A 24,509-nucleotide genomic window follows, 5' to 3' on the forward strand; every position below is an offset into this window, starting at 1 on the left:
AAAATGATTACAAGTTCATTTTCAGATCTACTCTTCTGTATAGTTATTTCCTACAATGATAAGCTTATACCCAGTTTAATCGCATGTAAAAGCATGATGTAGGCCTAAGTCAAAGCTATATTCTTCGACTCACGTCACTGTGTCACAGGTAGGCCCATAGCCCCATAGGACGTTTGAAATCCATCGTTTGATAAAAACCACAGAAAACATTACGACAAACGTGTCTTTAGTTAGTTACGTTTCCCCTTTTTGCGTTTCAAAGCTATAGTATGATTGCACCTGAAATAAACTATAGGGGCTCTATTTATACTAGCAATAGCATATTTTCTGCTGTGGGCGCGGCGTACGGCGTGGCCGGGGATGACTGAACTTAGGCTATAATAAAATTCAAATCCTGGACTTATTTGGTGATGACATAATCGGACGTATTCTACGCTTTCATGGTGTACGTCGATAGTGGCTATCCTACGTAATCGTTTGCTGGTTTTATTTCACCGATCGTCTTTGTAAACAACGTACATGACGTAATTTGTTTGCGACAAACTGGTATGTGTCACTGAGAGTTCACTCCAGCACGATCACTTGCGCAGATCGTGCGTCTCGCCTGTGGACGAGTGCATTTTACTTACAGGTAGAAGCAGGATCCATCGTTCGACGGAGAAATCGCTCTTTGCTCGCGCTCAGTCTGTTTTAGAAATCAGACATGTCGTCTGCGAATTTAGCCGTGAATGCATGATTGAAAAGGGTAAATTTCGTAACGTAGATCTGAAAGATCAAGTCGTGTCCGCCAGTGGAATTTTTTGTAGCAAGTTGTGTATATCATCACGTGACGAGAGGTGATTGACCTTATGAGAGAAGCTGGTCATTGGCGGTTATCTAGGTCAACATCGTTGAGGTCGACTTTTCAGCTGAGCACGAGAACTAATCCATAGTGGCAGTCTAAACTGGAAGTTTTTCCCCAGCTCAACTGGTTTCGCAGATAATGTCCACATTTTAGGATAAGAACTTTTGTTTCTGGTCTACATGTCTGCTCTCCGAGACGTTTGAGGTCAGTTTATTTCCCAGCGAATATTTCTACAGGAGAGTTGAACTCACAGCAGAGAACGGGGACAATCCAGACCGCGCTGTCGGCCAGACTCAACAGCGCGCCCACTGCACTGGTTTTTGTGTGTGTCGTGCCGCCGATTTTTTGACTCTTGAACGATACTCATCGAGATTTTCCGTCTAATCGCCGAAAACGATGGACCATATGCCAAACTCCCCCGTCGGCAAGCCCGTCCTTACCTGCAAGTCACAGCCAAGCAACAGAATCGGTGAGTGTTTGTGCGGTGTTCATCTAGCTATGTTTAGTGCATTCGTTCGTTCATGTAACACGAGAAACCAGTTCAGTTCATCTGTTGTCGTGGATGACCTTGACAAGGGTAAACCAGGTCGCTCGCCAATGGTCGTGAACTTGATTCGTTTAATGAACGTGTTTTGTCTGGAATGAGTTGAAATTTGTCATGGTTGTGGACTTGAATGCAGATGTTTTTTGTTATATGTGACTTAAGTTGTGCCGTGCGCCAGCGTAAAACAGCATTTCGCGGAATAAGTGCGTCACACCACAAGATCGTCTGACACGTATTACAATGGCGTATTGATCAGCACGTCTAGCGACGGTCATGGGACAATTGGCACGGAGCTTATTTTTAAAGACCCCCAGACTATAACCGATCTTTCGACTAATGCGTTTCCATTCTATATTTACCGCCGACGAAGCATCTTATGTCGCGTCGGCCTCAAACGGACCAAAAACCAACGGTGATACGGCCGTTGCTCAACGGCGTGGCCTCTCTGCGTTCATTTTGTGTTGCCGTAGAGTGTCGGCCCGACAGTCGTTGGTGTCTGAAAATGACCCGATAATAAACTATGAAAATGACCCGATAATAAACTATAACGTGTGGTTTCCATTCATTTGTTACTCATGGTTCCGGTAGTCTAGTTCTTTTACGAATTTTCAGGCCATGTCCGACTGTCGGTGCCATCAACAGACTCGCAAGTATGCGGAAGCCATCAATAACCGTGCGTTTCAGTCAGTTCTCGAAAGACAAAGTGCGTCAGTAGTTCGATAAACAACTCGTAGGCGCCACTTGGGGGAAAAACCGAAACGGGTAGTACGTCACCGAGTTAATTATTTCAAAGGTGAAGGTCAGTAGCAGGGGTGACAGAAGGACATTGTCACATAATTTTGAGGAAGAATTAGTAAAATTGCATATTTTAGTGATGACTCGAAATTCACGTGTGTTGCAAAAGATTGTGAAAACTCAGTAACTAGTGTGTGTCTACCAAAAAGACAAAGCATGGAAAATGAACATTTTTGTACTGTTTATATTTGTTAGAGTGAAAATGCTACTACAAATTTGTTGTACTGCCTGGACACATAATCATCATTAGTACCTACATTTGATCTGGAGTATTTAGTTCAACAATCAACATTAAATTTGATTAAATCAAATTTCCGGTATATTTACTAAATATTATTGAGGAGGGCACTTTCACATATATTTCCATGTCTACACACAGGCAACATTATTAGCCAGCACTCTGGAAACATCGAATTTGGTTAATACTGTTGTGGCTTAGTGGCTAAATGGTACTGTCACACCATTGTTTGAAAAGCCATCCATTTTTTCTCCAGAAATTGTTCAATCAATATTTATATATTCAGATTATATTTACATTGGCACACAGCCATGACAAACTAAACACAGAATTCGATGGACCAATGTTGGCAATGTCAAGTTGCAGTGTTCCAATTCATATGTGAAAAGAAAAATAAATTTTATGCAAAATATCATGGTCTCGTGAGTGTGACAGTCCACTGAAGTGAAGACCAGTGTCCTGATATGGGAGCAACTGTTCCCGGATACTGTTCATGTACAAGCACTGAAACACAAGTACAACAAAACAGGCCAGCCAAACTTGCATATTCTTCTAAACATGATGTGTTAGATTGATGTCTTTCTTTCTTTTGTAAATTACAAAGCTTACAAAAGACACAAATCTCCAAGAAAGATTGTCGGGCTTTAGCAAGACGTGTTATGCATGTAGACCTTGAGGTCATTCAGAGGCCATGAGCATAAACAGTGGTTTATGGGAAGAATTTTACTAGAGTACTGTGAACTCCTGTTTGTGCAGAGCGCCGTATATCTGTGAATCAAGTGTGTTTACCGAATAAATTAAGTGTGTTGTACATCTGTTCTTAAACCCACCGTGAAAGATTCTGTTTGTAGCACAGATAATGGTAATGGTTGATTGACAATTATTTGGACTTGAAGGTGATCACTTTAACATGTTCGTTAACACTGCAGATGACTGGCAGACAAAGTCTTATTGCTCTATTGGTAATGTTTTCTGCTTCAGCACGACTGCCATAGTAGCGCCAACCGTGTTTTAACTCAAGACAAAAATTTCACAAAATTTATGCACCTTCATTGAAATGTCAAGGAAAAGATTGTTAAATGCTAAATATGCCTAGGTGTATTGGACGATGGCAATCAATTACAGCGTATCTCGTGTTTCAGCAAAACACATTAATAGATCTGTGGCAATTTAAAGGTAGGGATGTTATTAGAATATCTAAGTGATGGGCCTCCAGCAACAACCCTGTCAAGGTCAGGTACCAGGGTAAAAGCAAAGCAAAACGGCAGTCGTGCAGTAATGGGTTGATTTTATTGGCTACATTCAGCAGTCGTGGAAAGGGAAAAAGTCAGTCAGTACGCCCTGAATCGGGCATATCAAAGACGTTTGATAAGGTCATGCAGCGGCCGTACATGTAAATGATTTTGAACTGACATCTGAAGGTCGCACAGACACCATTAAAGCCGTGCAGAAATTCCTTTCCATTCCGAACAGAAGCTGGAATAAGTTCAATGGCCATTTACAGGACGAAAATAGGCGTGTGGATGTGTGGTTTGTAATTTTAGCACGGTAGCAGGGGACTCCCTCCAGGTCATATACTCCCCGGAGCGGAGTCTCACCTCCCCGAGAAAACAAAAGCACAATGGGCAAAACAGGGAGTGTTCTGTTTTCGTCTGCCAACAATGCAGCCCTGCAGGGGTCATGTCTTATATGTTATCACAATTGTGTTTCCCAGCTAGTGTTTTTACGCTCAAAGTAAGTCGTAAATTTTGAAGGAAGGAAAAACAACCTCAGGTTTTTTCTATTTCCTAGGTTTCAACACACTTCCTTTCTTTATGTTTTTGGAATCCCAAACTGGAAGTCGTCACTGATCTTTTTGTTGCGCTATTAAAAGACATCAGCTTATTGTAGACTGATAGGAAATACCAAACAATGTGCAATAGACCCTAGATTATTCTAATGCTTGATTTTTTCAATGGCCTGTGCATATTACATGTATGTGGATGCTATCTTAACTAACAGGATTTTTTTTTAATATGAATTACGAAATTTGTGAAGACAGCATATGTACATGTAGTTTCGGAGGATACATGCTTTCTGCTTGGTTGAATTTCTTTGTCTGGGGTGTGAATGATGAGAGAAATAGTGTCTACCATGATTTGCCGACATGTTTACGCTAACGTGATAGAGACGGTATTACTACTATCACTTGCCGCCGCCTGTGAGCAGCAACCTACATTCGCAAATCACCCAAGGGACAAAGGCTTTAACTTGTGACATTTGTTTCGGATAGTATCATTTCACATATGAAGATAGCATTTTTTTGGAAAGTCTGTCTTTGTTGGTCTCATTGTAAGTGTTCAAACTATATAATGATAGTGTTTTTGTGGCAGCAGAAACCACATTAACATTTGAATATATAGAAGCATGTCTGATGTTGAATTCAGAGCTCAAAATCCGACAGCCAATGACTAAGCATGTTCTATTGTGTAGGGTGATATAAATCATGCAGTTCATGAAAGGCAAAATCACCAAAGAAGGGGACTTTTTTCACAGCAAAATTTCACAGATCCTGAAACATTTGCTACACATACATTTAAGAAATAGATAAAAACTGTTGATGTATCTGAAAAGTGTACCAGGTAAACAACAATTTCAGTGAAATAATGTGTAATCCAGGTCTCGTACAATTTCCCCTGTGTTTGCCTGCAATTAATGTTCCTTTGAGCACCAAAGTCTTTTTGCAGCCTTCATGAATTATACCGCAGTCAATTTTTTTCAGATCTTTGCCAAATTTTGATAAAAAACTGAAGTCCATGAAATGTTATGGCCATTTGGTCCAAAATTGTCCAAAAAATTAAAGAAAAATTCATAAAAATTGGTAAAATGTTGCACTAAAATTTTGCTTGGAAAAATTACAGCACTCAAAAGGGTTAAATAAATTTTTGAACATTATGTATTTGTATCAACTGTGTAGAGTATATCCAGGCCATTATGAGGAAGATGTTCTCAATCACTAAGCTTAAATTGCAAAAATGAAGTTTGCGAAAACTGTGACATCCTGAAATTTTTGTGGTCTGGGCAGTGGTACATTGGTGATGTAAGCATGCTGGAATTCACAGGCATGATTCAGCATAGTCCAGGTCAACTGTCATGATCAGCTTTACATCAATGAAGAAAATTAGAGGCGTATACTTGAAATATGTTCAGTTGCCCAAGATTTCAATCTCACCTCATCAAGTCTGGGTTTTTCAAAGTCTTGGGCTCCAGACAGATAAAGGAAGTTATTCTATAATTTCCAAGCTATTTTGCTTTATTAGATAGAAATTATCATATTGAGAATTCATATATGAACAATGAGGGGCTTTTGATTTTCACATTCAAACTACAATTCTTAGAAAGATATGATCAATGGCTTGTAATGGGAACATGTCCCACCTGTTGTATATATGATTTAGACACATTAAATGCTGCAAAGTGTCTTATTTGATATTTCAGGTTTTACTCAGTTCAAATGATATCTTGGCCGGTAGTGTATAAAGTCAACCATGACCTGAAATAAGGAACCATACTATGATAGGTGCACTCCACTCATATAAAATTTGAAGTGTGCACACTTCAAACAGTGTAGACTGGTGTACACATGTCAACCATTGTGGCTTCTGTTTGACATTTTTTTTTTGCATTCTCATGGGACGTTGGAACCCTCATCTCAGTAACCCTACTTCCAGTGAGCAATTTACTCAAATCACATGCAAGAAGGTTTCTCTTCACCCCGTTCTTTGGGAAGCCATTCAACTCTCCTGTTACATGTATAAAACCTTTTTAAAAACAGCATACAGTATGGCAAAAACTTTGGCCATTTGAAGGTCGTTGAAAAACCTTGAAAAATGTCGCACTGTTTAAGACGTATATATACAGTGAGTTGTGGAGGTGCAAGTACATGTAAATTTATACATCTCTTTCTTCCACACCTTGTGACATGTGTCAAAGGTCAAGGAAGGCTTCAGCGCTATTGGCTGTTGTGCATGTATAATAGATCTAGATTCCAATTGTTCCAAGGACCATACGTGCAGTAAAACATATGCTGCATCTCTTTTAACAATACACTTAACAAAAGTCAAAGATCATTCATTTCAGCATTTTCATATAAGACGGATCTTTCGATATTGTTGGAATTTGATATTCTTGATTTTTACAAATCAATGAAATGTAAATTATTTTGCTTTCTCCGGTGTAGATCGATCCGATGTGCAAGTATTTCTTTCAACTTGACACTTATTTTTTTTTGCTGTGGGGCTTAGGAATTAAACTGTTTGTTTCACGCTGAGTTGTCGGAATAAATTCCAAGCAGTGTTTAACACATACACCTATTAATTATACTGCTCAAAATAATGTAGTCTATTGGGAGGAAGTTGATTCATGGTTGACCAGTTAATTAAGTCACAGATTACTAGACCAGTGTTATCTATTTGGTATCACCTACAATGGTGTCATGTAGCTTAATTTAGAAATTGTGGAATAGCGCTGATCACAAATGACATCATTTTTTTCTCTCTTTAATATGCATAAATAAATATTTATCCACATTTTCCTAGCAAACGACAAAAATAAAACCTGCTAGTGTTACAGTAGCTACTAAAAGTCACACTAATTTGTATGAAGCTGCAACAACAGCTGCACATTCAACAAAATATTTGTCTGAATTTTAGGCAGTGTTGTCCGAAGTCGTGCGCGTGCAGCTATATTTAGTAACAAACCTGAAATCGCGATCAGCGCTATTGGAGCTGTCAGAGGGCTTTAGCATAGAAGCAACTTTACAAGTACAAGCATATAAAACATACGGGATCAACTAGTGTACATTTCTCAATGACAACTTACCATTTGTATGCACTCTTCTTTTGTTTGGTTTATATGTATAAGGTCCAAGCTTCAATCCCAAATTTTCCAAGTTTCAATCCAGAATTCTTTGTGATGTATGCAAGTATATGTGGTTTTTGTAATATGAAAACTTCAGTAGATTTAATCATTCTTTTAGTTGCATGGTCAACCCATCCCTGAGGTTGCAATTCACACTTTACTAGACTGAAATTAGATGAAATAGCACTTATTTGCAACACAAACTATATTCCACATGTCGGCTCAATGCCCAGCAACAATCTGAAGATGGCTGCTTTTGAAAAATCTTAAATTATGTAGGCTGTTCAATCGATTGATGTTTGAAAGTTGAATTTCTTAACTTTATGATGAGCTTTGGAATGTCCACAAATGGTTCTATTGTGGAACAAAAAGGACGTGCGGGAGTCAACAAACTTAATCAATAGACCACGTGATGGCAGGACGAGCTTAGAACCCACGCGTGCAAACGCATAGTGAAATACACACATTTTTATTCATGTTTATGCACATAGTTTCGTTTGTAGTGTTGTGCTGTTGTCCATTTGAATTCTGGGTTCAACCCTTTCAACTTGGTAAATAAATAAATAAGTAAATAATGATTTTGAGAGTGAAGTCACATACATGTACACAGCCGAACTTTAGAATCTCCTGTTTCCTTTGATAGATATTTAGGAAAGAAGTCAAATCGGCAGGACACTTTTGAAAATTGACATCGCAAAGTTTCTGCTTATAGGCTGGCAATGTAGAATTGTGATCTGTATTGTTCAAAGTTCACACACTGCATATCTTGTAAGTTTGCAGCTGTCTGCATATGTCTCATAGCTAAGGTCACAGTAAAAAAAAAATGTTTCCTGTAACTGGGCACCAAAAAGGAGGGTAGGTCGGTCATTAACTTTCTTGCTGCTCTGTGCTTGCTGTGACCCCAGGGAAATGGTAAAATAATAGTGCATTCACACACTGTTTATCAACATTTTGAAGAAAGTTGAGGGTCAGGGGTATACAATGGGACAGGGCAGGGTATTGGAAACAGGTACTGTATTTACTTTGCATGGCTTCTTAAAAGAACTAAGAAAGTGTTGGCAAACTTGAGAACCTTCATGTTGCAGGTCATTTTTAGCTCACAGTTGGTATATATAATATACCAAGGACAGCTTATATGGTAAGTCAGTGGCATCTGTCTGTATGTATGTACATGTATGTACATGTATGTATATATGTACAGTATGTATTTATGAGTGTACAGTATGTATATATTTATGTATGTATGTATTTATATATGTATGTATGTATGTATGTATGTATGTATGTATGTATGTATGTATGTACATGTATGTATGAAGCTATGTAGCTACAGTAACTGTATATTTATGTACATGTATGTTTTAACTTCTGTATAGGGATATAACAGGGTATTGACAGGGAATTTTAAGCCAGAGCACTGACATGTACATGTACTATGCTGGCTTCATTGTCTGCTCTTATTACATGTACATCCCATTTACAGAAAAAAAAAAGTTGAATCAGTGGAAAAGAAAAACAATAGCGTGTTTTTGTTAATTGGCCAATGCCGCACAGCAGTGCCATCTTGGAATACTGCCAACTTCAGCAAACTCAGTCGCCAAGCGGTTTGAATTTCAGCTCTTAAATTTCCTTCATAATGGAACAGCGTTCTGCAGATAAATGAAGTACAGCTCTGGCTGGTAAAAAGGAAATGGCTGATTCACTACCTGGCAAATTGATGTGATCAATGCTCATATCAATCAAAACAATGCTTTAGCTGATATCGCTGAATTCATAATTTACTAAATGAGGGTCATGGGGTCACGACGGATGCAAGCTTGCCAGTTGGAATGCTGAAGATCCCCAACCCCCTACCAAGCAAAAAAGATTAATGGTGAGCAATAGAATAATACAGCCGATCATATATCGTCTTCTTTATTGCCAGGATTAACTCATCACTTAGGTCCGATATTTGTACATAGCATCTTTTATTGGCATTCTGCTGTCTATATAAAGTCATAATTTTAATAGTTATTTTTGGACTGACTGTACAGTAGTGATCTTTATGCTCATCATTCAGGTTAGTCATTGTTTTGTAACTCGTTTCGTAATCTAAAACTCATAATTATCATAGAAATTTTCAAAATGACTGTACAATTTGGATTCGAGGTACATAAAACACACATGGTACATTCATGCTACTGCACCTGTTTCATGAAATTTCACCCTGGTAATGAAAATGTGATCATTCATATTCAGTTGAACTTGACTTTGGAAATGGCTACTGGTCATGACCTTTTGACCCATGCAGGGATCACTATTAATAATGTGTAATTGCAAAAAAAGAAAGAGAAAAAAATTGCACCATTGCAGGACTTTACAGAATGTGTTTTGTAGAATAAAAAAACAAATAGATGATGATAACAGCAGTCATTTACATGTATAGTAGTGTATGAGTGGCAAGAAAAGTATGAAATACCATTGTCCGTTGACTTTGCTTCTTATATGCACCTTGAAAGTGAAAAACTTGCTCAAACTTTCCTCATTTAGATTTTCATCTATTCTGTCACCAAATCAAGAAGAAATATCAGGGGTCAGCTTGCAAAATTGGGTACTAGAGTTCACAAATTACCAAACATTTAGCGAACTTGTAATAAATATCACCGCCATTTCTCTGTTACCTTTATTCAGAAAAATAATCTTTTGGTTTTCAAAAAACAAAAATGGTAACAATATTTCTCACACCAACAGATTTAAAATGAGTCCCCACAAGTGGTTCACCAGCAAGTACTGAAAAAAAACATTAGAGCCCAAATATCTTTCCCCTTGGCACATTCTACTGTAAGTTAAAATTCCATGTAATAAAGTTTTCTCATGACATAAGGGTGGATGAAATGAAAACTTAACAAGTATCAAATGCCGTGCATGGATTAATAAACTTTGTATTGACCTTTGACTTTTGTCTTCCCATGATGCTCTGCTTGTTCCAAACTTCTTATCAAGTTATGATGTACTTTTAATGGTTTGTTCGAAGCACAGGCTGCAGAAATCAGGCCATGATGGATAAACCCATCTTGTGCCTAGAAAGTCTCAGAGTCAACCAATAGTCAGGCTGTCTGTCTCCTCGAAGTTAGATCATAAAATATGTCTGATCAGACTTCATCAAGGCTTCAACGATGGAAACTATGGAAACAGTATAAACCTGAAAAGAATATGCTCGGCAAAATCATAGTGACAAATATCTGAGATATACCTAAGTGTGTTTTCAAGGATTGATGAAATAAGCCATTCATGAACTCTGGACTATTTTATTTTCACTGGAATTTATTTTAGCTGAAAACAGATTTTCAATGTTTCACTGTGATCTTATTTTCACTTCGTCTCGTCTGACTACATGCAAAGTATAGAAAATCAAAATTTTCACTTGGATTTTATTTCAGTGGAAAAAAAGGTCCAGCGAAAATAGCAAAAAGAAATTCCAAGTGAAGATAAAGCATTCCACAGTAATTCCTGTATATTGAGCAAAATGTTTGTGTCCTTTGTCAGAAACCTTATCATGCAACTGTGTGGGTGTATTTTACAAGTGCTTGGAAGCCTTTCAGAAATATTTTGTTCAGATATTGGTTGTAAACAATGCAATGGTTATTGGCAAGTAGACAATTCCTTTCACTCAGAATGATTTAGGTAAATGCTTTCTTGGCTCTCAGTCAGCTATGTCCTATTTTGAACCTATATAATGCTATCTATTTTTCCGCGGGCTCTTTGATTTGAAGCCAGTCTTTGCAATAATATGATACATCTCACTGAGAACTGCGGGGTGCATAATTCCTTTTTGACAGACTTAGAGGTCTCTGTCTGTAATTAACCCTTTGGGTGCCATAATTTTTTCCCACCAAAATTTTAGTACAATATTTTCCAAGTTTTTGCAAATTTTTCTGTAATTTTCTTGATAATTTTGGACCAAATAGACATATTTTATTTGCTTCAGTTTATTATCAAAACTTTGGCAAAAAACTGGAAAAAATTTACTAGAGTATGTTTCGTAAAGGTAAGAACAAAAATTGACTTTGGCGCTCAAAGGGTTAAAAGTGCAGCTTACCAGAGGAAATAAAAAAGTTAGAGCCAAAGTCTGGAGACAACATGGTACGAGGATAATAAAGGACAATATAACAGTACATGAAGCAAAATTGAATCTTTGGCTAACATAGTGACCTTCGACAAAATCCACCAGCAGTTTGTGTATTGACCCATAACTTAGCAGGAAATTGATTTCCAGCTGTAAAGTTCTCTATAGGTAAATCCATTGCTGTGACAAATATCGGTGGTGGTCAGTGTAAATTCATGTTTGCACATTCACCTTGGTTTGAACCAAAGATTTTCGATCTACCCTGAACTAATAGAACCAGGGAGGTTTAACATGAGCACCAAGGATTGTAAAATATGACATATAAATTCCTTCTGGAAATTACGAAAATAAATTACTTCTCAGGGTCAGATATTAGGGTACACAATGCGGCATATAAATTGTAATGTTTAAGGGCTGACCTAACAGTATCCACAGATATTATATTAATATGCATTGTTCAGTATGCAAAATCACTGATAATGAGTCATTATCAATAATTAAATATTCATAGACCATGCATCCTGGCTCTTGTTACACTAGAGCGTAATTTGTTCAGTTGCTCGTCAACCCAATTTACCCAGCAGGGGCACAACGACCGGTTGGTAAAGATGGAATACTGGATCAAAGCACCTATCATGTGTGTACTGGGTTTTAAGGTGCACTGTAACTGCGCTGAAAACATGAGAACTACCAGTACGTGTAAATAATGTATTCTGCTTCAAGCTTTTCGTGATAAGTGAAGTCTGTTTTGCCGCTTTGCTCATACATCATGTAGGGATGGATAGCCTTCCTGTTGAAATTTCAACAGATGGCCTGTCTGTGAAAACTTCCCATGTGACCTGAGGTCCAACTGAAGCCATCAAGAAACAGTCACCCCACACTGACATCTTGACCCCGGATGGAAGTCCTTGGTTGACCTTTAGTCATGCCATCTCCAGTGCTACTGATTTGCATATGGAGAGGACAGCTACCAAACAGATAAAAAGATACCTTTATACTGTAGGTTGGCGGATACCATTTACAAACCTCGTATATTGAGCGTCGCAGGGATTCAATGGTAACTCTTTAATGACGTTGCACGCCGCATAGTCATCATTTTACTGGAAGTTAACCGGAAATATATAAACTTGACAACTTTGGGATTTAAAAATGTTCAAATTACATGATTTACACAGGAAATCCTGTTGTTAGAAAATTATGCATGAAAAATCAATAAACCACATAACAGTGATTTAAATATGTCATGAAATGTGCCATTCTATGATGAAAAGTCCTTCCATTTTTTAAAATGTATTTTAGCCTAAAATTGAAATAAAGCATGTGATTGTCATTTGCCAATAAAACTAAACATTTTGAGTGAAAACTGTGTAAGAGAGACATGTAATAAAAATATAGCCTTAAAACAAGGGTATATGTACCCTTGAGGCAGGACATCATTGGCCCTCCTGACGTTGGGCAAATTTTCACCCACACGTGGGCACAGAGTCCCTTGTTTGGGCAATATTTAATACACACGTATATAGTATTTACTTTGTACATATACTTGTATCAGTGCAGTTCACCACATGCAGGTATGTAAAGGGTGTGGAACCCTGACAACCTGGCACTACGTACAACACAGTCATTTTTTTCTACCATCCAATGACACAGTACTGGGGCACATCAGCCAGATCGGGGCATGCTCACAAAGACCTTGCAATCACAGCACAGAAGATACATATACTGAACATGCCAGTTTGCATATACCCAATCATTGGCTACACAGGCGTACGGAATGTTTCCTAGATCGTCGTCGGATGGGAAGTGACTGACACTGTACTGTGAGGCCGAAGGCCGAACCTCGGTACTGTATAAGAATACAAGGTATGTCACGGAAAAATCGACCGGTGGCCCGAAACAAACGAAATAAAGCATCTACCTCAAAAAAATTACATCGACCGGTCGGAAATACCTTCAAACTTTCAAATATTTACTCTGGTTACAGAATTCTTTCAAATCTGCCAGTTATGGGCGATAATTGACTGTCCGGCGAATACTCGCACTTGCATTGCCACTCCGCCATTTTGAATAGCTGTTTTACTTCCGAAAGCCTTTGGGCGTAGACGAGTGACCCCGTGACCCCACAACCTCAACCGTTAACCGTTAGGTAAATTTCATACTGTCAGTGAATACAACTTCAGCTATCAGGCAACAAGGCAATCAACGCAAACCATGGGAAAGTTTATGCTTGTGAATCCCGCCATCTGACATTTGTAAACAAACTCTTCACGGGTTCACTCGTCCACTCGCAAAGGCTTTTGGGAGTAAAACAGCTATTCAAAATGGCGGCGTGGCAATGCAAGTGCGAGTATTCGCCGGACAGTCAATTATCGCCCATAACTGGCAGATTTGAAAGAATTCTGTAACCAGAGTAAAGATTTGAAAGTTTGAAGGTATTTCCGACCGGTCGATGTAATTTTTTTGAGGTAGATGCTTTATTTCGTTTGTTTCGGGCCACCGGTCGATTTTTCCGTGACATACCTTGTATTCTTATACAGTACTGAGGTTCGGCCTTCGGCCTCACAGTACAGTGTCAGTCACTTCCCATCCGACGACGATCTAGGAAACATTCCGTACGCCTGTGCCCATCATTGGCTACGCACGTCCTTGATTATGAAAAGAACGGTGCTGCTGCCTTTTTTTCCCCCTGCAAACTGACCGCCATCTGTCTAGAGGTCATGGCAACAGCTATCTGGAGTTTATTGACCGTTTCCATAACAACAGGGCGTGCTACTGGGTGTGTTTGTTTTGCTGTAATTAGAGCCGCACACTTAATGGAACCCCTTCAATATAACTTTGTCACAAAGTCTAATGGATTCTTCCCAAGTTAATGTCTGGTCGCGATTGTGTTCTATTTTAGATTCATATGCATGATCACTGATCAAGAATTTAATCTGTCCAAAAATCTTTAAAGCGGCAGACTCGTCATCCCTCGTGCTGGCATTTCTGTAGTGCCACCTAGCATTGACTGTTGGTTTGATAGTAATCCTTCTTAATCTCCTTTGAAAGTATTTCCAGTAATCAGTTTGTTTTTGGGTAAAAGGTGATAAAAACCTGCTCCTTTAACACTGAAGAGGTGAAAATTTGCAACCACTCTAACACATTATAATCAGCACAGAAACGTGTGAACTGTCTTGTTATCACAGTCTGCTACCAATCAAGCTGACGCAGTCGTTGCTATGGTAATTTTTAATGCACTTTACCTGTACCGAGCATTTCAGAACAGAAAGATCAATACGCTGACATTTACAAAATATGTATGCAAATACACAAAAGTGACTGGAACCCATTTTGATCTTTATACAATTTTGAAGGTTATAGTGTTCAGTAGTCTAGTGAGTGTCCCTTTGGAACTCAAAACTACAAGGATTTATAGAGAGATTTTAGTAAACTATACAATTAAGCGTTCACCACAGAAAAAGTAGAGGTGTGGCTAATTTACATTACAATTCATAATTTGAATATTATTTTGATATGAAAATTTGTGCTTTAGTATGGTTATTAACATGTGAATGGATTGCTTGAAAAAAAAGAGGGGTGGTCGACCTCTCACAATCCCCTTGTAGAGAATTCTAGACTCTGATACGAGTAAAGCGTTTTTGTTTTCACACTGGTACTGCCAAACCACACCACAGAGTGAAAATACAGCTCAACTCTCCACAAATAAAAAAACAATCAGTTGAAAAGTTGGTATCTATTGAGGCCTTATTTCATATTTGATTATTTCTGAGCACAGTGGAGTTCATTGCTCGTCTGCAAGCGTTTGTCAAGCAGGCAGGTAAATTCAGTTGTCAGACAACTGTTTGCGACTTGTACTGCCAATATGTCGCACTGCAACACACCAATATGAATAAGTTTAATGATATACTTAAGCTACAGTGACACAGTTGCTATAGGGAGGTGGCATGTTGAATGATATAAATCTTATCACATGTCAATGATAAATCAAGAAACAGTGCTTCTTTCCAAACCCAAGTATTATTCCATTTTAACCCTTCCACAACCATGATTTGGCCTGACCTATTGTTGTAAAAGGTGATTGTGGACCCATTTGCAGGCGAATTGTGTACACTGGTTAACTTAAAGGACATGGGTTGTCACCAGTTGCATGTGTCCTGGTTTTCCTGTTGACAAACAGTTATTTTACTAGAAGCTAAAATCGGTTTCTCCTTGGGGTCCATGGGATAAGATAGAAAGTGGGGAATGCTGTAAAAATCAAATTTTATGTTTAGGCCAAATAAACAAAATTGTGTGTCGCTGGTAACTTGCCTCTGAAAGTTCGAGTAGGTGTGTCGGAGGAAATTTTTTATATGCATGTAGTAATGTTTGTCGACTGAGACTAGTGAAATATGATAAAATCTAGAGAATAACTCAAACTTTTCTGTAAATGTGAAAAAATGTCGAGGGTTGGAGGGGGAGTGTTTCTAATGGAGGACGGATTATGGGAAACACACCCATTTTTTAATCTGGCCTTAACAGCTGTTGGTTGTTGAAAATGTAGGCGAGTCCAGCTCTTCCAATGTCAGAGAAATTCATTTCAAAGAAACTAGCAACAGGATACATGCATATCTCACATGTCTCTTAATCTGACTTGGTCTGTTGTTTTTAAAGGACCAGCAGCTGCAACTTTTGGCGGTTTTTTTCACTATTTTCGTTTTTTACTGCCATCAACATTTCTTGTTCCTGTCCCAAAAGCATGTTGAGATACATGTGATATTCAGCTTGTCAATTAACTCGGCCTGTATGAGTAGACTGCATTGCTGACTAGAATTCAAATGTCAACAATAACAATGCACTCTACACGTACACACACTGCAGTGCAGACAAGCTGAAGAATGGGTGTTTCAACATGCTTTGGGGAGTAGAACAAGAATTTGCTGTTGACAGACATAACAAAATAGTGAAAAAAAATTGTCAAAAGTTACAGCTTACTGCCCCCGAGTCAAAAAGGGGACCACTGGCTTTCCTGATACAACCCTGACCTAATGGGATTCTGTCAGAAGATGAACGGAACAGGTTAAAAAAGAAAATTAAACAAGAATAGGTGAATGGCAATTCAATCATATCTCGCCATATTATTCTGACACATATGTATGTGAACTTATATATCTGTACACACATGTGCAGTCACATGACACTTCAGAGTTGCATTCCTCACAACCTTTTAGTGAACAGAAGTCAAAACAGCAGTCATACAATGTGTTTTTCAAGGGCATGTACACTACAAAGTAGAAGCTAGTTGATGTCAGCGATATGATAACTATCGTCCCAGACAGACTCAAGGACAAATTTGTTCTTTCCACACACACACTTAGGTGAAGGCTTCCATTAACCAGGTCAACAATTCCACGGTTGTCTGGGTATGTGTGAAATGCTCAACTCACAAAGAAGCTAGGTCACTTCCGATGTCTTCCACCGTTCTTTAATACACCACCTAGGTATTTTCACCTGCATTAATCAGATATTTAAACAAAAAATAAAGTCCCCAAATACAAGGAGCTGTTTCTATACACAGATCACTATCCACAGGTTTTGTGAATTTGCTATACAAGAGAGCTGGATTTTCTCACAAATTGAAGTTTGCCGGCACTCAGTCCATGTAGCGGACAATGAGATGCAAATGATATGCGGTTAAGGTCTCCTCGACTAACTTTCAGCAGGTTGCTCACTTTCTACTATTTTTATAGTATTTTATACAAAGGCACAGACTTATTCTACCTTCAACTTAAAACTGATAGTGATTTTGTAGCTCACTCTTTACTATTTTTCATAGTTTTTGGTAGCCGGTAACAGACACTTCGTGTTCGTGTCGGCTACATGGACGATCTGCCTGGATTTTCTCACAAATTGAAGTTTGCCAACCTAGGTCATAGTACACATACTGCATTGTGTAAACATGGCAGCAGAGATCATAGCCCGCACTTTCTGTCAACATAGGCTGGCAATCTTTTGTACACACAAGTCCATAGATGTGGACCTGGAATTAACTATTTTGGTTGCCATGGTAACATGAAGGCTTTATCTGTGCTCCTACACAGGCAGTGAATTTGCTATGTTAATGTGTTACAGTGTTTAATCGTGAAAAACGTTTGTATATCTTCTGAGATGTACGGTCTGAAAAAAGTTCAATGTTTCCTTGAAAAGATGCAGTTCAGTCAAACCTGGTCCAGGGGCAAGCTGAATGTAGGTTATGCTACACATTGAATGTAAAGAAAACATGGCACAATTTTCCATCGTTCTGTTTTAAGGTAGTATGCGTTTCAAAAGTGAAGAACTTAAACTTTTGCTCAAACTTTCTTCTATGAAACGCAAAGTTTCAATCATCCTCATACCAAATAAAAAATAAAAAATTAGGGGTCACCGAGCAAAGTATGGTACTACAGAAACAAATTACCTGACATTTATCGATATTTGAAATTGAAAATGGCCGACACCCCTTTGTCTCCCGTATGGAGAAAAATATAATTTCCAAATTTTCTGAAAACTAACACAGTGAAAATGCTACGCACTCCATTGAAGAACTTTAAAATGAGCCGCCACATGTGGTAGGTCAAAAGAGAATTGTAAAAATTTGAGTCTGAATATCCGTCCTGAGGACATATTCTACCTTATAAAATCAACACTGATTTGCCTACATGTACAGTAAGTTTACACAGTAACAAGAATAATTGCAGGAAGTTTAATCATGTGTGAGAGAAATTTTGTGAAATATAGGGCAGGTTAATATATTGGTAAACCACCATATGGCTCCTGTACATTTCTACCTGACCTAAAAAGCCCAAATATTATACAGCATTTTAAACTCAAGACAGGAAAAGTGGTTTGTTGTGCATTTCAGGTAATATTCACTAAGCGTAAATATGTACAAAGTTTAATCACATACCCGTTAGCGGTACTGGTTTTACGCTTGAACAACAAATATTGTATGTGTGTACTGCCTGCTACTTCGAACCCAACATTGAAACACAAATACTGACTCAATTTACTATGCATGATTGTCTTTCAAGACAATGAAATGTCATTGGCCCTGTGAAATCCTAGTGTTTAGATAAAATCTTATTTGAAAACGGAAATTTGTAAAAAACAAACGTCTATTTCCTAGAAGTGATGGTAACTTTTTCCAGATAAAAAGTATAATATTTCCCCATTTTGGCTCTTTCTACCTGGTAGGTAGTTGGCAATTTGACTTTAACAGTGGAGTACCCTATTACAATACAACCTTTGACCTCCAACAAAGACTGTAGGGTTCACCGTGAGTTCAGCCACCTTGGGTAACTTTTGCATGTGGTGGTGACTCATTGGCCGTAAAAACTGAACTTGGCAATTTTCCTACAGGGCCTCTCTGTACAGAAGTACCTCATAAAATTACAATGGGTGGTCATGGCAAGGCAAATTAAAGAGTCCCTAGCCGCCGCTTTGTGTATGTACTGAACCATATTTCAATTTCCTGAGAAGACTTTTAAAGATCAAAGGCTTGCTTTGCTGATTGTGTGTGTTTACCATCCTGAGTGTCCTCACACTACTTCAGTTTGTCATTTGACTGGAGCATCCTGTGTTCAGGCCACTGTTTATTGTTTGCTTTGGGCACTTCCTCTAGCTTTATTCAATAGTTTCACAACACTGCCTTGTTGATATCCTCTCCTGACAGTTTATCAAAAGCGGAATGACTTGCAATTTACACATGGTGTTTTCTTTAATGTGATAGCATAAACCATTTGTGCCAGAATATCAGGTGTAATTGATGTGTGAAAAATACCCGTACTTAAACTCTGGACAGCCGTTTGTCATTTTTGTCTCTTGACTTTGCACAGTGGTAGCCCATGATATCCAGAGCCAGTGCTACAACTCAATATTTCTGTAATGACTTCCTCACAATACAAAACATTAATCTATTATGACAATATAAATAAAAAATAAACTCGACACAAGGGATTGCCAACAGTCTAGCAAATACCAGGTAGTAGGACTGGTGTGTACTGTAAAACCTGTCTAAACCGAACACCAAAGGGACTGAGAAAACTGTTCGGTTTACAGAGGTGTTTGGTTTATAGAGGCTCCTTTCACATGGCATTCTATGTAGAAGGGACTAGAAAAGGTGTTCAGTGTAAACAGGTTTCCAGTTTAGACAGGGTTCGGTTTAGACAGGTTTCACTGTATTTACTTTCCCCAAGTCTGTATTAATGATGGTTGACTACCCATCACCCAGTTTGTGACGTTTACTAGAAGGAAAAATCTTTGTCTTTTGGGATGTTATATCTTGCTGGTATCTGTTATCGCTTTAAATGATGATATTGATTGAATTCATGCTTCACACATGGTTTCCAATCTTTCAAAAATGATTTCAATATCAAAACTTTTAAGTTTGACAGCGTAGCACATTCAATCTTGGCACATCATGACAGGTCTGCACAATGAACCAGTAAAACCAAAATTGCGGAACAAACTAAATTTTGAGCTGCAACCGAAATGTAGAAATTTACCAATCAGAAAATCGCATTACAGCTTTAAAGTAGGATAAATGCATAATTTCTGATACTGAACAGAATAATGAGGTTACATCATCACAGATATTTACAGAGAATATTGCATAATTTCTTATTTCTACATGAAATTCTTAAATCATATCCCACTACATATACATGTATTTACATGCTGATGCTTCAAAGCAATTAACTCAAGTTAACACATGGTAAATGACCATCATCTCATCATAAAGTAAAAAAAAGACTATAATTAATGTTTCTCATGCAACGACAGCTTAATATATGAAAATGAAAAGTAGAAATAAATGTCAAACAATAGTGATTGTAATTAAAGTAACTTGAGCTAAGTAACATATCCAGTAGGAAATAGTTAGCAAGCTCAAGTCTCAATAAAGGCTGGTAGGACCCTCTTAGAATATATATTATGGCCCAAACAAGGATGGGCCCTGAAAAACATCCCAAAGTGTTAAGTTGAAAATAGTCTAGGTTCACTTTCAATAAAATGATGACTATGTGACCTTCAATGTCATTGACAAGATACCATTGAATCCTATGGAGCAGGACGAAGGATACATTTGTATACTGGGCATGTAATAAACCCTCTGAGGTAAAATGTTGAGTTGTATTTACAACTTAGTATGGGTCCAGTCTTATCCAGTTTTATTTCATTTTGGTTTTGCTCTACGTGGGTCCACTCTTAATGATGTGTGCCAATTACTTTGGCAATAATCATAAGTTTCAACAGACTTTTATTGAGAGTCTGGAAATTGAAGGCATGCTTTTGACTCATTTTCAAATGTATACCCTTACGAAAAAATATGGCTTCTGGCACATAGTTGTGCATGCTAACCCACAATAGTTGTGGATACCAAGCTGCAACTGTTTGTGGCTTATAAGCAGGTTATTCATATTTTATCATGCAAAGATCTGTTCTGGCACAGTTTTGCGGCATACAGGCCGCTGTGATTGCAGACGATATGCCGCAAAAAAATGGGGCGGGGCTTTTAGCGGCATAGAGGCCGCTGTGATTGCAGACAATATGCCACAAAAAATGGTGGGGTAAAAGGTTTCATGGTAAAATGCTGCTATGCATGCTTCCTGTGCTACCCCCCCCCCCCCCTCCCCAACCATACCTGCATTTGTACCTACCAGTTTTATACTAGCCAGGAGATTACCATACACTTCACATCTTCATTTGTTTTAAGGGACAGTAGCTGTAACTTATGATGTTGTTCTTTTAACTTTTGTGTGTTGAGGTAACTTTTCACTTTACTCACTTGGCAAAATAGGCAAAAATCAAGACACATAACAGTATAAAAATACTGCATAAAAATTAAGTTACAGCTACTGCCTTTTAAACCGCCTACTCACAGATGCAAAAAAAAACAAACCACTTACCACATATCTTCACGATAATACCCCATTGTTTATTTTGATATGTAAAACAATGATGTTGGTACACTAGGCTGGACCACTAAGAAATTAAAATAAATCAAATTCAATAATCTAATGAGGTTCATGTGAAAAACATAACAGAACACGTCTAAAAGTCTGCATTTGATTTTTCACATTATCCAAAGTTGTTTTCGATGCCATCCTAATGTTTACGATCTTGTTCTGAAACTTCAGATTGAATGTTCCTGTTGATCCATTGGTCTGTTCAGCTTCATGGCCTTTGCCCATACACTGAGAATAAGAATGATAAATAACAGACAAGGATATTATTACATGTGCAAAGTGAAATTGCTTGTATTTTGTCGACTACCCTTATTATATATTAATACAAAAATTCCACGGAAAAGAGCATTCATGTGCTTGAAAGAAATTATAATTAATGTTAAATAATTTACCTAATGATACAAACTCATGACATATCTATACATTATGTTTATTGTGATTACCAAATCATTGCTTTTCAGCCTCATTTTCACTATTTACTTGTGACACACCACTCCAAACTACAACTATTGACCAGCGGTGATTGGGTTTCAGCACATCTCAAACAGAAGAAATGTAAATGGAAAACTGTCTCATAAATTGTTTTAAAACAAAAAGTATCCCTTTATAATAGCGCAGTGCACAGTACAGGTTTGTTACTAAATAAGCTGTACGCTCGCGATATCGGACAAGTAGCTTGAAATGCGGACAAATTTTATCAATGTTGCATACATTGCTGTTTTTGCAGCTTGTACTCGACGAAAATACAACTCAGTTGGATAACTGCTAGTGTAACAATGAATACCAATAGGCATATCCACGACTCAGAGAGTATACTCTCTGAGTCGTGGATATGCCTATTGGTATTCATTGTTACACTAGCAGTTAGCCCACTGAGTTGTATTTTCGTCGTTCTTGCCTTCGTAATTTTCAAAAGCGTAATCTAAAAATGCGGACGATGCTGTGTGTTGGCCGCTACAGCTAACACACAGCATCATACGCAGGGCTAGCGAGAGTTGCCGACATCGACGGTTATTTACGAGAAATGAATAAAAGATTGGCATTTTTGGAAGCGATCGAGTAGCTGAGATAGGCAGGGATACGACTTGGGCCCAAGAACGCTGAATTTCGGCAGTAATTTGGCTTTTTACGTCAAGTCCCAAAATGGATTTGAAGTCACCGACCCTACCTACGCTACGGGTCTTTGCAGGGCTGTGGTGAGCGGGGCGATTAACTGTAGCGGAACACACAGCATCGTACGCAGGGCTACCAACCTCCATGATTAACTACCGGTATATTATTTTTGCCAATACCGTACGTTCATTTGGCATACTTGAACAGGGTTCGCCAAGAACAAAGACAGTGAAAACTGCGAAAATTATAGAGACAACTCGTGGTATTGAAAATTACTTACCGAATTTTTAAACGATCTGTAGCTCTTCGATCAAACTATGGGTGTGTCCGTGACCGTTGTTCTTCGGGACGATATCGCGGTCTCAGAATCGGTCATCCAAGGGCCATCAACGCATCGCAAACGCTGTTTGTTGGTTTTAAATTCATAGCTAACCGTACCCTGAATGATAATGTCCTACGGTAATTTTACGCTAAACTGTACAAAAATCAGAGCGAAAAAAAAACGGCGACGATATACTCCTCGCTCAAACGTCCTAACGGCCTACCAGTGCATATCAGATTTAATTTGCCGCTCAGGATTTGACCCATGACCTTTTGGCAATCTGACCAATCATAAAGAAATCTTCACATGATCTACATGATCTACAACAATCTGACCAATCATAAAGAAGTCTTCACATGATCTATGACATCATCAGGCGTGATTCTGGAGTTCCGGGTTCAAAGTCTGTTCTGACCCACGCATTGTCTTCCTGCTTCAGCAAGCAGCTTGATCGAGCTCGAGCTCAGCTGCGAGCTTGCGTTTGAAAACCAAAACGACACAAATACATGGGAATAACCTTTCTAGATCAACACAAAACTCTACAAAAACGGCTCCGACATAGCAGTCTCGTGACTTACAAACTTTGCCCGACGATGACTTTCATCGCGCACGTCCGTATTTTGACATGTTTGAAGCCCAGCGTGATCAATGTTGAAACTATGCGTACATCATACGCTGGGAAAGCTTTACCGTACGTACCTCCATGCCGTACGTACGCTTTCAAGACCTACTCCGTACTTGCAGTTCATTTAAAACCCGCGTGTGGAAAGGGCGTAAGAAAACACAAAAGAACAAGATATACGTTATTCTTGAGTTGCAGTTCTTTGAAAGACTAGTCTTTTCAAGGGAGATATGCACGTGAAATAAGTTCATCCATGGATGTCGATATTAGCCCTGCGTACGATGCTGTGTGTTCCACTACAGCTAATCGCCCCGCTCACCACAATTAGCTGTAGCGGAACACACAGCATCGTACGCAGGGCTAACGTCGATATATGGTTCGCCAGAGTTAATATTTTGCAAAGCCTTTTTTTCTGTAGAAACAGTTACGCTGTCAGTGAGAACCAATCATTTGCAAAACGTACATAAAAAGTCAGTGATTGATTTATTGCACCGATCAAAGTCAAATGGTAGTTTTTCACACAATTTGTCGAAAATCAAAGGTTTCCTGCTGTGCCAGCTGTAGTGTCACTGTCAATGGATATCTCATCTAAGAATGCGTGATCAAGTGGAGTGTCAACTCAATGTTGTGGCTTATAGTAGGGGGGTCGCGCGCGCTCAACTAAATTCCTTCACTTGGGTGTGCTCATTGAAATACGTATGAAAAAGTGCCATCATGAAGAAGGTGAAGTCGTCGTTCAAGAAGAAAAAAAACGTGTAATAAATAAAACTATTTACAAACTTTGTGTGTGTTCTTTTCTGTTCTTTAATTTTTATTTTGAGCAATGGTTTTCTCCGCTGAAAAGTCAGCGAAATTTGGTTCAGGCTGGCGCGCGCTAAAAAACGGCGCGCTGATTTACGTCGTTGCCGTAACTTTGAGACAAAACCCGGAGGCCGTCTTTCTAGGTAGAAAAATCCTATATGTGTCATTTTATAGACCAGAATTCGACCTATATGATGGTGGTTACGTATCGAAAATCGGCCAAATGACAGCAAAAATACACCAAAA

General features: G+C 38.5%; 1 protein-coding gene across 1 annotated transcript in view; it reads left to right on the top strand.

Annotated features, from left to right (window-relative positions):
• Window positions 1-580: 580 nt before the first annotated feature.
• Window positions 581-24,509, top strand: part of LOC139135002 (retinoic acid receptor gamma-like) — an 81,548-nt gene continuing 57,619 nt past the window's right edge. The window contains exon 1 of the mRNA XM_070702158.1: window positions 581-1,313. Coding sequence (XP_070558259.1) covers window positions 1,241-1,313 — 73 coding nt within the window. The 5' untranslated portion in view covers window positions 581-1,240. The remainder of the gene's footprint in view (window positions 1,314-24,509) is intronic.

The sequence above is a fragment of the Ptychodera flava genome, chromosome 1 (genome assembly GCF_041260155.1).
Source record: "Ptychodera flava strain L36383 chromosome 1, AS_Pfla_20210202, whole genome shotgun sequence".
Classification (NCBI taxonomy): Eukaryota; Metazoa; Hemichordata; class Enteropneusta; family Ptychoderidae; genus Ptychodera; species Ptychodera flava.